We start from the raw sequence: 17469 nt of genomic DNA on the forward strand, positions 1-17469 counted from the left end.
CAACCCCACCTCCCCAACAACCATTAAAGCCATCATCCTGCCCCCCAGCCCTCCGCCCCCCCCCCCCCCCCGTCCTCCGGGCTGGAGCTCCCTGGCGGTCAGTCCGTGGGGGTGAGGGCGCCCCAGACACCTTTAACCCTTTAAGTGCCCAGGCTATCTGTTCGCCACGGGGGAAGAACACCGCCGTGGCTCATCGCCTCTCGTCACCCACCTCCTCCCCCCTACTCTCTCTCTCTCTCTTTTTTACCCACACACACTCAAACACAAACACACATACTCATCTGTCCTTCTGACCGCGTTAACGTTCCCGGAGGCTCAGGTATTTAACTCCCTTTCCTCTGCACGGCCCGGGGAAGTCAGACTGAACGTGGGAGGGGAGGAGGGAGGCATGCTGGGACAGGGTGGTCGGTCGGTGGAATGATTTGATATCATGCTGAGGCGGTATACAAATAAATACATATGAATTAAATATGTATGATATATGCAACCCCAGAAGAGTGAGTGAGTGAGAGAGAAAGAAGCTTGTGTGTGCATCCTCCTCCGCTCTGGATGTCCGGTGCATGTCTGCCTTGGTGACTGCATGAACCTGAACACAACCTGCGATGCAGCAGACGGCATCAGAACTCTGTCGCTGATGTTCGGAGTCGGTCACAGGCACAGATTGTGCTTCAATACGTTCTGAGTATCTCAAAGGTAACGGCTGCTGTGATAGTGTGTTCAGATTGAATGCAAATAGTCACGGATTAAAAAGTCAATGGAAATACACGAGGGACACAAATCAGCTTGGTGCTATGAACTTTTTTAATTATTATTAGAAATTTATTTATTTTCTTACTGTAAAAACCTACATCGTCTTCGTTTCTACCTAAATATTCATAGTAAGAACCCGTTAATAATAACGGTACATTTTGGGATTAACTTCAGTCCGAGCTGAATAATCCGTGCGTACGTTGTACGTCTACGATGTTCAGTACGTCGTAGTGAACGCTAAAGTCTTATCCGGTCGTAAAGTGAAGACTTTTGGCGCCGCTGCTTCTCGTTTCTCGTTCCCAGCTTCACTGGCACAAAGTTCTTCTGCTTCATTTTCTCACATTTCAGGTCGGTCTCCTTTTTCTTCAGCCTCTTTTCCCACAATGCCTTTGGAAAAAAAAAAAAAAAGTACTTTTTATCTCCTATGAAAAGAATCGAGGCGTCTCACACAAATCAGTGGTGTTAATGACTTCACTTTGCACTCAGTCTGAACATTGTAATAGCAAATATAAGTGATGTCATTGTTACGATGCGTTCACGCTGCCAGCCACTAGAAACCTGAGCCAACGTTAACAACCGGCTCTCTTAATAATCAGACGAGTTGTCAGCTTCTATAACTCGTGCAGCAATTACAATTCTTACGTGAAGACGATCAAACGCATGTCGGCTTTATTGGAAGGTGTTAAAAGAATGTGGTCGCTGGCAGTCTGAACGCGGAGTGAACAGTGCTCGAGGAAAACCAACAGCAGCTAAAGTAAACGGAGCAGCGAGCGGGATGGGGAAGGTGCACACGCAAGTTTTTATAGGTGAAGCTTCCAGGAGAATGGATTCAAAGTGATGTACTACTTTGATTAACGTTTCACACCTGTGTTTGTAGTTCACGACTTCAGTCACGGTATCGTCATCTAACACACACATTCATTGAGTTTCTATCTGAATGTGAATTTACAAATCAAGAGCATTAAGAGGACACAACTCAGCAAAAACATTGTTATTCATGCACTGATCAATTCTCATATTTTGGGCTCTTTGGCTTCCATTTCAAGTCTTCTTTCAGACGAGTGGAAAGAACAAAGATGCAAAATACACATTTAGGTGTTTACTGTTACTACTTTGTGTATTTGAGTCTGTCGATTTCTCCTAAATTCACCAAAAGTTACCATTAGATAATGCCTCATTTGCATATTTAACAAAAGCATTACAGAAGCCTTGTCATACATGCATACAATCATCTTAATGTGAGTAAATAACTGGTGAGGTTTCATGGTGGTATCTATGAGTTAATTACTATAACACCTTCCTCACCTGTCGTGTCTCCTCTCACAGCAGCACCAAAGACACATGATGACGGAGGACAGATCATGAACTCCATAAACACGCAGCAAAGAAAGTGAAATTGCTTAATCAAAGTTTAAATATCACTTTTGGCTCAAAGAAAGCCAAACAACAAAACAAGTTGAAAAAAAACAAAATCACTCCACTGCTGCAACCTGCACAGCATGACTCCCTGCACAAACAAGGACGCGTCCTCCTCTCCTTCACTGGTCTCCTCCTCTCACTTTCTTACGTTTCCCCTCTAGGATGCTCTCCCATCATTTCCCTCCTTCCTCTCTCCTCCATTCCTCCCTCTCCACCATCTCTCCTCCTTTGCCTTCTCGCTCCCACCCATCTGCTCCAGGGCTGAGCTACAGTAGGGGTTTGCTTGAAGGGGTGAAGTCTTCACACACACACACCTTTGTAATTCCCCTTTGACGCATGACATTGTTTCAAAGCAGGTACGTCACAGAACCATTGTGTAGAGAGGACGTTTGTTATAGCATGGTCGGCGTGCAATGGCTTCATATTGTTTATGGGTTTTAAAGACGCTTCTGGCTTCTTCATCACTCCAAAAAGAATGAAATACTGACCGGGAGCTGCATGCGGTCGCAGTATCTCCGTGAGAATGCCTCTTTGTCTTTCTATTGACGGTGTGCGTGTATGGGACAAATACACACAAATCCTGGTTTCTTGAGTCCCCCCTCATGACGGCTGTCCTGAGTGTATGCCTGTGTTCTCTAGTGTCAAGAAAACCTGGAACCGACCACTTGTTAAGATTTAACACCTTTTTTTCTCCCCACCCCCCCACCCCCACTGTGCAGATGTGCATGCAAAAGAGCTTTGATAAAAATCTCACTAGATGATTGCAGATCTAATGAGGGCAATTTGTGCTGTAGGCCCGGTCTAATTGATCATTATGCTGTGATAAGATAAGAATCGGTGTAAATGGATGCAGCAATCGAGTTTCCTCCTCCGACCGTGAAGGTAATTCTTCTTAGAGCTGGTAGCACAGCAGAAGACGGCCAGGAGGGACGGAGGGTTTGCACATCCAGAGTCTCAGCCAGGGGGGGCACACATTCACAGAAGTGCTCTTAGTAGAGAGATCGCAAAAAAAGGGTTTTTGATTGTTTGGTGCCGTTCTGATGGAATATAAAAGGAACACCCTGAAATGTTGAAATGCAAAGGGACGAGGTACGAGGCTCAGTTTTATATAACCCACATGATTGTGAGCCGGAACAGGTGACGGAGTATAAAGAGCGGGTCCAAAAACCCAGACTTGAAACCAACGGTCAACACTGAAGTTAACTCCACTTCTCTAGTTATTTGATCCCAAACGATGACTTATTTGTTACGTAACTTCTCTACCTAAATAAAGTCACTTTTGTAGTTAACTTTTACCCAAATGTTGACATACATTGATTTGATAAGTAACTTCTCTACTTAAGTAACGCCACTTCTGTAGTTATTTGAATCCAAACAAGCCATTTAATAGATTGATGACGTCTTTTTAACCACGCTTTGAGTAGGAGACAGGTGTGTAGACATTCCATCCGGTCATCACGGAGACGAGTTATGGCTGTGGGAGGCTACACTATGGGTGTTAGCGGGCGGGGGGGGTGTTTAAGCAGGTTTGTCCATCTTGCTGTCCTTCCTTCTTTGTCTGTCTCTCATGTGGATGTATTTTTCCCTGTTTCTACCCAACCCCCTCTCTCTTGTCTTGTGTCTGTCTTTGTCCGTCTCTCTCTATCAATGTGTGTCTCTGTGTGTGTGTGTCTTTCTTTCTATGTGTGTTCCCCCTCTCCTTCCCTCCTTCCTTCCCTCCTTCCTTCCTCCTCCTTCTCTTCTTCTTCTTCTGTCTGTGTCCCCGTCTTCCTTTCTGTCGCTGTCACTGACTCTCGCTGTCTCCACCTTCGGTGAAACTCAACAGGAGCAGCACCCGGTAAAGTTCTTCCTCTGTCCTCCTCCTCCTCCTCCTCCTCCGCTCTGTCCCCAGCTCTCCACCACCGGATCAAATTGGCTTCTCTCTCTTTCTTTCTTTTGTTCTTCTGTTCATTCGTACTCATCCTCGCCGTATCGTAGCTTGTCTCACTCTTCACCGCTTTAAGTCATCCCAAACTGAAAGTCATCGAAACAACACAACGGTTTTGTTGATGTAGATGATTTGATGCCCACACGTTGGTTTTTTCAGAAGACACTTGATTCCACTTTTGCAAAAGATTAAAGATTCATACATTATCAAAGTGATACTCCACCGATCATCTATCTTTCGGTTAGAGCCCTGAAGGCTTTAAAGGTGGCGGTAAAAACGTTGTTGTCAGTCACCAAAAGTTAGAGCTGTGAGCTTAAATCCATACGCTGCAAATTACTAAACCAGAAATGAAAACTCTGAAGTCTCATTGCTCCCGTGCTGGTTCTCCTTTCTGTTTCTACAAACTCCATCTGCTGCAGTAAAACACTGACTATGGAGAAGAAGCTCGATTCAAAATATCTGAACAGTCCCTTTAAGTCAGTCCAGGTTCAAATAGTTTGAAATAAATTGAATGTATGAAGCTGTGGACTTTTTTCTCTCTCTTCTATTATCAGTCTCCACTGTTTGCATCCATTAGACACAAATCCAAGCTTCCAACACCTGCTGTGCTCAGTGAAGGACAAGAAGCCTTTTACAGCCACCTTATAGTCCAACAGGTGCTCAAACCACAGATATTGTTTTGTGTGGAGTATCCTCTTGATTTGCCATTGAAGGAACACCCTGAAACATCTGTTCGTTAGGAACACTAACCAAACTCATACATTTAGTCGTGAGACTCAAAGAGCTGTTGCGCCGATATCGTTAAGCTAGCGTGTGCGTGCATGTGTGCGTGCATGTGTGTGTGTGTGTAGGGAATGTCTTTGTAAGTCCCTATAACACCAATGGCCCTACTGGGCTTCACTCTTAATTCCTCCCAAGCTGCTCTGATGGAGAGACCTCAGTCCTGCTCAACTTCAGACGGAGGAAGGCCGATTGATAATCGATCGGAGTCTCACTCTCGCACACACATTGCAGACTCGTAGAACTTTCCCGAGGTCTCGGACTCGATCAATCAGCCTCGAATTGAATCGTCTTGCGTTTTTTGGGGTATTTTTGGCCGCGGGAACATAGAGTTCATAGTTAAAGAGCGAGCCTTGATGGACGACCCTTTCTTCTGCTCAGGCTTGGCAAGCATCCAGGCGCCCCCTGCCTTTCTTTTTTTATATTTTTTTTAAATGGCCCATCCTTACAGTAAAGATCAACTCGGCTATTTACTCCCTCGACACCACCATTTTTCCCCCCTAACTGATATTGGTTTATGGGCTCACAAATCATGAGCAGAGTGTTCAGTTATGGGGTTCGCCAGCGCATTAAAACACTCGACAAAGGGAGTTTTGCTTAAGCCCCCCGCGCCCGGTCGCTCTCGTGGCTCGTTTGACACCATTGGTTCAACATGTTTTTTCTGTGTTGTGACATGTACCGAGAGTCTCACATAGCCTCCGTTTCCTCAAGTCTTGCAGTCAGTTTGCAGTCCCGACCCAGAAAATATAATCAGAACACCATTTTCTGAAAATCTGGACTCAATTGAAAGGAAGCTATGTGAAACCAACCAAGATCAGTTCATTTAGTGTTTCCAAATTCAGGATTATATCAAAATAACCCTAGCCATGTAGTTCTTTAAAGTCCACGCTTCATGTTTCCACATCTAAAAAACTCCCCCATTTCCCCCTCCGAAGAACCGAACAGCGTGTTCCGCTGAAAAAGAAAGAAAGAGGTTTGGCCGGGCACTCTGCCGGGAGATGCCTGTTCGATATGGAATGTCTAATGTATCATGGTGAAGATTATAGCAAAAAGAAAGTGATGATGATGATGCTTCTTGATGTCCATGAAACCAAACGGTCAGGAAACTGATTGCTTTTCCCTCCCACGGGTTTCATGTTTGACGTGCACTCAAAAGTTTCTTTTTTTCCTGCAGAAGAAGAGACTGTAAGAGCTTTGATTGTCCACACTGACGCTGTGGACACAAGTGTCACATCATGTTGTTGCTTTCACTGTAGATTGTCACTATAGAAGTTGTGTTTGTTCCATAGTATTAGAGGGTGCTTTAAGAGCCCTTTATGATTGTTCCATATCTTTCCATATCTGACATTCGTTGTTCTCTGGCTGAACTCTAGGGGGAGCAGCAAAGGCAAAGACATCAGTACAATCAAGTCCCTCCGCGTGTTGAGGGTGCTGCGTCCTCTGAAGACCATCAAACGACTCCCCAAGTTAAAGGTAAAAAGGCTCAGCAAGTCCGCCGGTGCATCTGACTGACGTACACCTTCTTCTCACTACTTTTGCAATGCTGTATTTCCTTTTCAAAAGCATGATGGGAAACAAACTCAACTGAGAATAGTTCTTAGTGATGTATTGATGCATTTTCAATCCATCTATAACTAATGAAGACTTTTGTGGGATTAACTCGGCGGCAACCTCCAATACTGAAAAGTGAAGCCAAAGCCAAAGCTGCATCCTCTCTAGTGTCCACCAGGGGGCGACTCCTCTGGTTGTATAGAAGTCTATGAGAAAATGACTCTACTTCTCTCTTGATTTATTACCTCAGTAAACATTGTAAACATGAGTTTATGGTCTCAATCTCTAGTTTCAAGTCTACTTCAATACAGCATGATGTTCATTTAGTACATTATGGTCCATTTAGAGTCACACAGACCATAAAGCAGGGGATGCTTTAGGGCGGGGCTTACAGTGATTGACAGGTCACTACCACGGTGTTGTCCGTGTTTTTACAACTTTAACTCTTTCACAGTGTGTTTTTACTTCATGAAAGTTAACTAACATTTTGGTTGCCTAAAAAATACAAAAAAACACAACAACAACAAAAAAAAACAAGCACGGCTGAAATCCAAGATGGCGACATCCAAAATGCCAAATTTGAGGCTTCAAAACAGCATTCCACAAATGGGTGGGATGGGTGACGTCACAGTGACTGCATCAGCTCTAATTATAACAGTCTATGGGAATAACCACAGAATAAGTGAGCATGCCTTTGATTAAAACGTTGTATGTTTCGTTCTCATAACTGTGGATTTGCCCTCAAAAGGTTTAACAACAGGCCGGAAGTTATCAGAACACCACAGCTGTGACCGTTGATCTATGCATTCGGTATCTTCTGATAAATGAGGTCAAGGGTCACCCAGCCCTTGTGTGTGTGTGTGTTTGCTCATGTCTCCGTCTCTTCCTTCGCAGGCGGTGTTTGACTGCGTGGTCAACTCCCTGAAGAACGTGCTGAACATCTTGATCGTCTACATGCTCTTCATGTTCATCTTCGCCGTGGTGGCCGTGCAGCTCTTCAAAGGCCGATTCTTCTTCTGCACGGACGAATCCAAAGAGTTTGAGCGGGACTGCAGGTTTGTGCCAGAGACAGCAAACTCAAACTCTTTTTAGTTTAAACTAAACACAAATATGTCAGTACGAGCGTATATGTTTTTCTAACAAAAGCACTCCATATTTCAATATTTTCTCATTTGTACCATCTCAGTACCATAATGTTTATTATCAATGATGTATTGCTAGTACTTGTGGTACTTGCAGTGCTGTCTTTTGTCACAGGACGGCACTCTTAATAACTACAATAACTACCAAAGCTGGTGATCATGTAGCGCCACAGATACACTTTGCACATTCTTTTAGAAAACATCTTTCTTTCTTTCAATCGTTTTATTTTCAGTTTATACGGCTTACACGCTAAATGTTACCCTGAAAAAGAATATTACATAACGTAACATAACGGCTAACTATAGACTCACAGACAACAAAGAGAACCACACAAGAAAACAACACAAACACAGATCATCAGCCTCCGTATTATACCTGCCATAACAGTTATATATTAATGAATATTGTGGATTTAACCCTTCGGGGGTCACTTGGATCCCAAAGTTGCAAAACTTCTAATATGATTCCATCATAGTCCTCTCCAGCAAAATCCATAACAGGGTTCCAGACAGAGAAAAACACGTTCATGACTCACGTTTTTGAGCATAAATTACTTGCCTTTGGTCGGTCGTATCAGTTGAGCAGATGCTGCCACCTAGAGGAGTTTGCTGGGAATTTAAATAAATTGTCTTATTCAATGAGAAGCAGTCACTATAATAGACCGGACCAACACTAACCCTCATACTGTCAAACACAAACAGAGATAGACATGTACGGTGTACTGTAGTCTTGATGCTTTTCCATTTCCGTCTGTTTTCACTGATTGATACCTTTTTGTGTGTGTGTGTGTGTGTGTGTGTGTGTGTGTGTGTGTGTGCGTGTGTTTGTGTTCCTTCAGGGGCGAATACCTGGTGTATGAGAGAGATGAGGTTAAAGCTCAGAAGCGGGAGTGGAAGAAGTACGATTTTCACTACGACAACGTGGCTTGGGCCCTGCTCACCCTCTTCACTGTCTCCACTGGAGAGGGGTGGCCGCAGTGAGTGGGACGCTCTCATAAACACTCACACACACACACACACACACACATAATTGTAATTTTATGGGATTTGGTTTCTATGTTTATTAATCATGTAGTGAAAGCATTTCAGTGATCTTCAGACATTTGAATCTGAAAACAAACCAAATACTAATACTTGTGTTATTTCTCTCCTCCTCTCGCAGGGTGTTAAAGCACTCAGTGGACTCCACCTATGAGAATCAGGGCCCTAGCCCGGGTTATAGGATGGAGATGTCCATCTTTTACGTGGTGTACTTCGTTGTCTTCCCCTTCTTCTTCGTAAACATCTTTGTGGCTCTCATCATCATCACCTTCCAGGAACAGGGGGATAAGATGATGGAGGACTACAGTTTAGAAAAGAATGAGGTGAGGAGAGACGCATGGTGTTTGGTCTTTACCTGTAAAGCTTCTTAAAGAAGTACAAAAGTAACGTGACTCTTCTCTCCTATCTCTTCCCCCCCCCCCCCACAGAGAGCCTGTATAGATTTCGCCATCAACGCCAGGCCTCTGACTCGCCACATGCCGAAGAATAAACTGAGCTTCCAGTATCGCATGTGGCAGTTTGTGGTGTCTCCGCCCTTCGAGTACAGCATCATGGCTCTGATTGCACTCAACACCATCGTCCTCATGATGAAGGTACGAGTCCCCGCTGCAGTAAAACATGAGCGGTTTCTCTAAAGGGAAACACTACCACTCTTGTCCACAGGGGCCGCCAAAAAGCAACGTCGTCGTAGCTTTGATGGTGAAGATTTACACAAATCTATCTGCAGAACAAAACCGTTCGTCTTTAAACTCTGCCGTCTCAATTTGGTCTCCAAGAACTGAACACATTCTTAAAGCTGCATTAATCAATATGTTTGTATTAATAGTGGATTCAATAATTATGCATGAAGTGACTCAATAGCAATTTCTCCGAACAGGAAGGGGATGAAAAACTGTCATCTGAGAAGGAACTAAAGCTGTCAGACGAATGTAGTGGAGTAAAAAGCACAATATTTACCTCTGAGATGTAGTGGAGGAAAAGTATACAGTTACATAAAATGGAAATACTCAGTATTAGTACCTCAAATGTGTTCTTAAGTACAGTACTGGAGTTGGTGGAGACCAAAAGCAGAGCTCAGAGAGAGTTCATCTCAAACGGACACTCGCTGTGTTTCCAGTCACGACAGCAAATTCAATACAAAAACTCTCAATTGCGTTTTTTTTTACATTTGTCGTAAAAAGAGAACCTTTGACAAATAAATTCTGACGGTGGCGAACATTTAACTTACATGACTGATCAGCTGTTTCAGGATATACATTGCAAATACTAGCTGACATGGAAGAACTATTAAAACCCTCTCCATTCATTTCTCTCGCAGATGGTTCGATATTTAAATGTGTGCGATGTTTAGCTTTGCTCGTGGAATTATGACAGAAACCATTCATTTCCTACTTTTCCATCTACTTTTACTGTTCTCATCATCGTTTTTTTTTCTTTCCGTGTCTCTAGTTTGACGGTGCATCAAAGACGTACTACGAGGTCCTGAAGAACCTCAACATCGTGTTCACCACCTTCTTCTTCTTGGAATCAGTCCTCAAGGTCATCGCTTTTGGCCCTCTGGTAAGGCCGTGAAGAACCTTGATGCAGACACATTCCTGATCTAAGTTGACCCGGTCCTACATGCTTCAGCATTTCATCCTGTTATTCATTCATGAAGCAGGTTATTTTGGGCAGACAGATCTAGAGCATGTTCCTCCTGTCCCTGAAGAAACCAAGAACATACCGTTGTTTGTCGCCCAGCGGCCACGCGATCAGCCTCCTTTGATTCTGGGGCGTGAGACGCAATCGGCTACCTTTACCGTCTCTCACTTCTCTCTCTCTTTTTCCCCCCAACAGAATTTCTTCAGAGATGCCTGGAACATTTTTGATTTTGTCTCCGTCCTCGGAAGCGTCACTGACATATTAGTGACAGAACTAGGGGTAAGTGCTGTGGAGTGTTTGGACGACGCTTCGCTTGATGGTTGAAACAGGTTCGGCGGACTAGTTGTCAATGTCTAAACCAGCCTTTTCATAGATCTCGCCTTTTATTTTACTTCGCCTGTTGTCAGTTAGTCACCTGATGTATGTGTTGTCCCGTCCACTGGAGTCATAGAGGGACCCGCTGTGTGTAGACGTTTAGAGACGATGCTCAGTGCTAATGAAGATTATAAAATTGCACATTAGGACGATACAAATGTTGTCACTCGTGTCTGACTGTTTCCTCCTCGGGTTACAGTCTGAATGCTAAGCTCTTCTAGCCAGCTACTGTGATCGAGTCGTATCTTTATTGTACAGATATGACAGTGGTCTCGATCTTCTCTTGGCAAGAAAGCAAATATGCGTGTTTCTGAACAGTGTTAACAATTCAACTAACATTTGTTGTACATTTCTGATTCCAAAGAGATTAACAGAGAGACTAACAATAGTTTATTGTGTTATTGTGTGTCTATATAATGTGTGTACATACGTCTATGTCAGGTTTAACTCAGATACATTCGATGTTATTTGATCTGGAACACACACAAACACTCCAAATTTCTCTTTTTGGAGCCAAACCAGTCACACCACTTAATTTCCCGGTTCTGGGTCAGTGTGCTGTTGTGTGTTAACACACTCTTGTGTTTTTCTCACTGTTAACCCTGACTTTGCCACTTGTGTGTCTGTTATTATTCTATACATATGAGCCCAATATGATTATAGATGTAAGAATATTTGTGTAAGTTCAGCCCCTCTCTGTCGTCCATTTACTCTGTATTGTTTTTACCTTTACGTCAAACTGCGAGTTGGATTCTGCGTCCTGGTTTCGGTTATGAACTCATGAAACGTCTCTGACGCGAACTGAAGTTCACTTCTCAATTCACACTGACTTGAGTCACAATCAGTGCGCTTATTACTGCAAAACAACTGTGACTTCAGATGATTGAAGGCGCCCACTGGCCACATTGAACGTTCTCCATCAACGTCCCGGCTGTCTGAAAGGAGACATTAATTGACTTTAGTGGTGTTTTTTACGACAGCGAACTGAACGTTTCAGACATCCCATCGATTCTCTGTCAGCTGGTAGCAGCAAACCTGCTGCTTCAGCACATCGAGTACAAGATGTTGTTAGTATTGGCTAGAAATCACATGTTGACGTTGGCAGATTGTGATTGTGGGCAAAGCCAAAAAAACAGCTGGTTCCATCTTGATACTCCTCTGAGGACTACACTCCCCCAAAACTGAACTAGAAATCTACCAAACAACACCAGTCCCTTTGAGTTTTGCTCCACCGACTGATCGACAATCTGCAAGATAGCCAACAAATCAAATATGGAGAAAAGACGGCTCTGCGAACTTCTAGTGTCGACATTCAACAATAAAGCCAAGCTTTTAATGCTGAAAGACTCTATTTACAAAGCTAGCAGTGTAAGAAAATACCGATACACGCGAGTATCGTGATATTATGTTTTGTGATACTCTCAATTACACCTTATCGATGTTAAATGAAAGGTTCTCGTGCAAAGTTTTGTGGCAGAGCTGTGGTCAGAGAGGGGCTGAACTCACCGTGCCTCACATCGCTCTCTAACTGTTGTTGTCTTGACTTGAACTTTCTAATGACGCCCATAATGATTCCGTCTTCCTCTTCTATCTCTTTACATGCTTTCTTTAAAACACCTCTCTACTTTGTTGGCGCCCTACGCCCCCTCCCCACTCCCTCCTCCTCTGATTAAAAAAAATCCATCCAATCAAAATGCACTATGAAATCCTTCATCGTGTTCTCCATCCGTGCTGCGCCATGCCATGTGGTGGTGGTGCTGTGATGATGATGGTGGTGGTGGTGGTGGTGTGCGTTTCGCCCCATGCCCCCCTCCTCCTCTCCCTGCCCAATAAAACACACGACCAACCCTTCCCCCACCTCCCACCCTCCCGACAAAAAAAAATATCTCTCACCCACTCACAATGTACTTCAACTCACAAAAAAACACATAATTAAAAAAATAAAACCCCTCCCCATTCATCTTTCTACATCTTGGCACATGTAGAATCTGGTTGGTTTGTAATTTATCTCTCAAAGCTTTCTGCTGCATCCTCATTGGTCATGCGTACCCCCCCAACCCATGCCTTACCCCCAGTCACCCACCCCCCCATGACCAGTCTTAACCCTTGACTCCCAGTGCATGTGCTTCCTGGAGGATGACACTTGATGACATAGAGATGATCATTATTAGTGTAAGACATCTTTGCACATACTTTATAAAAACATTTTACATTTTAAGAATAAGCTTAATTCATCCCAACGTTTTCCATCCGGATGTATTAAAGACTAAACTGATTAAACTGCAACAACTTAATAACCTCATGAAGGCGTTTATGTGTGTGTGTGTTGTCATCACAACATTACCAGCTAGTGTTTACCACTCGTGCTCATTTTCAAACACAATCAGAAAAAACTAAAAGAAATCTCATCTCACGGTGAATGTGTGAAACAGAGCTCAGGATGTGCTCAGCCCCACTGGCCCCCTGCTGGTCTGCATGTAGGCCAGTCCTTCCCTCTAAAAAAAGAAAAAGTATGCTGCCATGCCGAACCACGCCTGCACCGAGGCTGCTCGCTAGTCCCTCCCCTCCTCCCTCCTCTCCCTCCTCCATGCTCCTCTTCCTGCCTTGCCTGTCAACCACAAAGAGCCGGGGCCTCAGCAGGGAGTTTGGCTGTTGTACCATCGCATTATTCGTCTCTGTGACGCCGCAAAGAACCGCCAACGAAACTCAGAAGCTCACCGGGCCGAGTCCACGTCGAGGCCGCAGCGCCGCAGTGTTTAAGGGCAGCTTCACACTTGGTCTAGATACCCGAGTCTGTACTTTGTTTCTTCATTGTCTAGCAGTCAGAGTCGTTACACACAAGAGTCACCCCAAACACTTGATAGATTTGGGGACAGGTATCCTTAATTACACTATTCCTCACCTACGTCATCCATCGACACTCTTTATTTAACGTCACCTGACCCGGTCCGTATCCTCGTACAACAGCTCGTATGACGTCTGTCCTCATTTTACTAATTTCAATCAATTTCCGCTCGTTACATGCAGACAGTAACTCTACTTATTTAGGTTTAGGCAACAAAACTGTACTTGGTTAGGTTTAGGAAAAGATTGTTGTTTGGGTTAACATAAAAACGAACAGTGACTACACTACGCAAGTTACGATACAAATGAATCTACATCGACTTCTCGTTTAACACGGAGAACAAACAGCGATCTCCCGGCTGAACGATGGATGTTTGTTGGACCCATCCTTCCTGTGTGTGCTATTGTGGTCTTCATACTTCTAATTTCGTGGGATATCTACGAATGCAGGATGAGACCAGCCTGAAGGCCGCGTAGAGCGTGGTAGTGTGAGGCGCACCGTAGGTCCACTGAGGTTAGAATGGGCTGACAATAACACAACAAAACCTGCAAAGCTTCAAGCCAAGTGTGAAAACGCACCAAGTTTGTCCAACCCTAAAACACAACGGCTGCTGCCCGTCTCTCTGATTTTCAAAAGCCAACTCCCCCAAACATTTTATAGAGTTCGGTGTCACAGACGACCCTAAGCCATGCTCTTTGGGCCACAGTGTGAGTGTGTGTGTGTGTGTGGTTGACAGGCACAGTGCTTTGTGCTCCATCTTGTGTGGCCTGCTTGCCCCCCAGAGATCAGTGCATTTGGTTCTATAAAAAAAAAAGCATTCTGCTGTACCAGATTGGATGATGACCTTTAGAGTCTTTGAATTATGATTTTCCTTATTTCCTCTCTTATTCCTTCTTTCGTCTTTTCTTTTGTCTTTTGACTTTTTCCCTTCTGTCTTTCTCCCATTTATATCTACTAAGAGCCGTTATGTTTGCAGTTGGTTATGATTTATTGGGTTTGATCCCCCCCCCCCCCTCTCTCTTTGACCTCTCTTTCCTCCGCTGTTGTTTTTTGTTTTCTTTGTGTTTGGATAGAGGGAGGTTTGTGCCGCTGTCGTGTGTTTGAACTGACTCGTGTTCTCCGTCTGTAGAATAACTTCATCAACTTGAGCTTCCTGAGGCTGTTCAGAGCGGCTCGCCTCATCAAGCTGCTGAGACAGGGCGAGACCATCCGCATCCTGCTGTGGACCTTCGTCCAGTCCTTCAAGGTATCCGGTCGACGGACAGACACGTGTCTAAAGTACATACAATGGCATATATATATACACACGTATACACTTCCTCTGTCTCCTTCTTCTTCTCTGGTAGGCTCTGCCGTACGTGTGCCTGCTCATCGCCATGCTCTTCTTCATCTACGCCATCATCGGCATGCAGGTGAGTAGCTGCAACTTTCAATTTAGCATTCGATATGTTTTATGTCGGCATGTCACGCTGATTAACTCACAATATATGGACATGACCTCGATCGCTTTTTACCTTCAACAATATATGGATACGACCTTGATGATATTTGACCTGCGGTACATTTTTGATAATATTCATGTCCAAACAAAAGTAATGTTTGGACATGAACTTCTGAGCCCGATATTGCTGGTTGTGTTTACTAAACAGCAGGGTTTAAAGATCATGGGCCTGAGAGTCCAGTTCATTTATTGTTTTGGTTGAGTGGTTTTATTCATTTAGACAATTTTAATATTCTGTCCACAGTCCAATTCTGATGTCAGAATATTCTTGGGACTTAAAGGTGTACTGCTCTTTGAAAGAGTGTACTTGCATAATTATGCCACTATATTATCAATATATCAGGGGCATAAAATGACAATAATATTGTGTACTATTTATATGTTGAATGACTTTTAGGGTCAGTCGGTTTTCTCTGCAGAACAGCTGGAAGAAACGTTCACATCCTTCATCTCAGTAAACGTACCAATACCACAATGTAAAAATACTACATTACCAATAAAAGACCTGTATTCAGAGATGAGATGTAAAGAACTAAAGTACAGAAGTAATACTCAAAACCAAAGGTACTATGGGTACTTAGGCTCCTGTCGGTGTTATACTGCAGATTATAATGCCATTTTACTGAACTGATACAATAACGTGTACACATTTTCATGCTGGAGAATACACAGTAATGTTTGGGTTTGTTGTTGTTGTGGTCGCTTTCTTTCTCCACCGTTTCACGCGTTTAGTTGTTTGGGAACTTGGCTCTGGACGACGACAGCGCCATCAACGAGCACAATAACTTCAGAACCTTCATCATGGCCCTGATGCTGCTGTTCAGGTGAGTCTGAGTCTTGTGTGAGGTTTACACAACGTCATTTTCTGATGTGACGGACGTATTTCGTACGTGTTATTATCTTTCCGGTGAATTCTCGTGTTCCCAAAGCAGCGCTGGGTTTGAGTAGGTGCTGACCACTGATGCCTCTCCATTCAACGCATTCTGCTCTGTCCTGTTTTTCTCCGTGTGTTTGCCGTCGTGCAGGAGCGCTACGGGCGAGGCGTGGCACGACATCATGCTGGCTTGTCTGGGCAGTAAGGAATGTGACCCGGACTCAGGGAACACGGAACCTGAATGTGGCAGCACCTTCGCCTACACCTACTTTGTCTCCTTCATCTTCCTCTGCTCCTTCCTGGTGAGAACAAAAACAACTTCAACCAGTTCAATAATCGATGTGATTTTGTTCTTTTTATTGAATCCAGTTACTTCTCCTTTGTAGAGGATGTGAATCTAACCTATTTGTCACAAAAATACCTTTTAAAAGCTTACTAATGCTCAGCTTCTTTCATTATGCAAACTGCAAAACATTTATTCACAAACACGAATGCGTGAGTGCGAGAGACGTTTTTTTACGCCGTAAAATGACGCAGCCAGCCTGCAGCCAAACCGTCTTCACGTAAGTTTGTGGACCTAAACGGACTCCCTTTGGACAAGTCTGATCCCGTGCATGTCGTGCATTAAAGCAGGACATTGACGGACATGCTGTGTATTTCGCACACTCTCTGTAACAGTGAATAAAGACCTACGCGTTGTTCCTTAATTTCATTCTCTTCTGTCTCGATGTCCAGGTGATGTGATGGTTTTACACTTCAGCGTCTATCTTTATCTTTTTAACCTGCTTTCTCTGCTGAATCAGTCATCAGACATCCTGCATATATCCTTCATATTGTTGACCCTTCTGAAAAAATGTTTCTTCTTCCGTCTAGATTTAGATGATTTTTATGCAGAGTGCAGTTAGTGAGAGTGTAGCTCCACGCTAACGTCGCTCTGACAGCGTTGATGAAGTAGGAGAAGGGGGCGGGGCTTACCCAAAGGTTAATTAAGTGTTTCATTGAGCCAAATTGTTCGTCCTTTCGACTTTACATTGTTGATGTCAAGAAAGGCACAAAACAACGACTTTTGGAGGCTCTGAAAAAGTTTGAAAGATTTAAAAAAAGAAGGAAACGTTTTATTATTTTTGCGTTGAGCTCTTTCACCTCGTCCTCGTTTCCAGATGCTGAATCTGTTCGTGGCCGTCATCATGGACAACTTTGAGTACCTGACCAGAGACTCCTCTATCCTGGGGCCGCATCACCTGGACGAGTATGTAAGGATATGGGCCGAGTACGACCCGGCCGCCTGGTGAGTGGCACACGAAAACAACACCACGCACGTGAAGTAGCAAATATACAAACAGGCGAGCTGCTGTAGACCGATCTTAGATATGTCTGCACACGTTTGACAGTCTTATGCTGAATGTAAACATGTTATCTCTTAACCCTTGACTTTCTCTCCCGTCCCCCCAAAAAATAATGGGGGGAAAAAGAGTTGTGATGTCGTCCGGGAAGAGTGAAACAGGATGGTGTGATGATAGCAGTTTGAAGTGGGTCGGTTAAAGCTGGCCTGAGAATAAAGGGTTATCCAGCTGTCTCTCTGCCTCTCTCTCTCTCTCTCTCTCTCTCTCTCTCTCTCTCTCT

General features: G+C 44.0%; 1 protein-coding gene across 22 annotated transcripts in view; it reads left to right on the top strand.

The window, feature by feature from the left end:
• Positions 1–17469, top strand: part of cacna1ab (calcium channel, voltage-dependent, P/Q type, alpha 1A subunit, b) — a 71018-nt gene that overhangs the window by 21207 nt on the left and 32342 nt on the right. For 15 of the 22 annotated variants that reach the window (XM_031877029.1, XM_031877034.1, XM_031877040.1 and 12 more), the window contains 14 exons: positions 3995–4006; positions 6250–6349; positions 7322–7482; positions 8409–8546; positions 8732–8933; positions 9039–9203; positions 10060–10170; positions 10447–10530; positions 12612–12617; positions 14601–14717; positions 14818–14883; positions 15705–15796; positions 15998–16148; positions 17007–17134. In XM_031877029.1, coding sequence (XP_031732889.1) covers positions 3995–4006; positions 6250–6349; positions 7322–7482; positions 8409–8546; positions 8732–8933; positions 9039–9203; positions 10060–10170; positions 10447–10530; positions 12612–12617; positions 14601–14717; positions 14818–14883; positions 15705–15796; positions 15998–16148; positions 17007–17134 — 1533 coding nt within the window. The remainder of the gene's footprint in view (positions 1–3994; positions 4007–6249; positions 6350–7321; positions 7483–8408; positions 8547–8731; positions 8934–9038; positions 9204–10059; positions 10171–10446; positions 10531–12611; positions 12618–14600; positions 14718–14817; positions 14884–15704; positions 15797–15997; positions 16149–17006; positions 17135–17469) is intronic. The other 7 variants (XM_031877050.1, XM_031877041.1, XM_031877044.1 and 4 more) reach the window with 3 other exon arrangements.

This window comes from Anarrhichthys ocellatus, unplaced genomic scaffold, assembly GCF_004355925.1.
Source record: "Anarrhichthys ocellatus isolate YVR2014 unplaced genomic scaffold, GSC_Weel_1.0 scaffold124, whole genome shotgun sequence".
Classification (NCBI taxonomy): Eukaryota; Metazoa; Chordata; class Actinopteri; order Perciformes; family Anarhichadidae; genus Anarrhichthys; species Anarrhichthys ocellatus.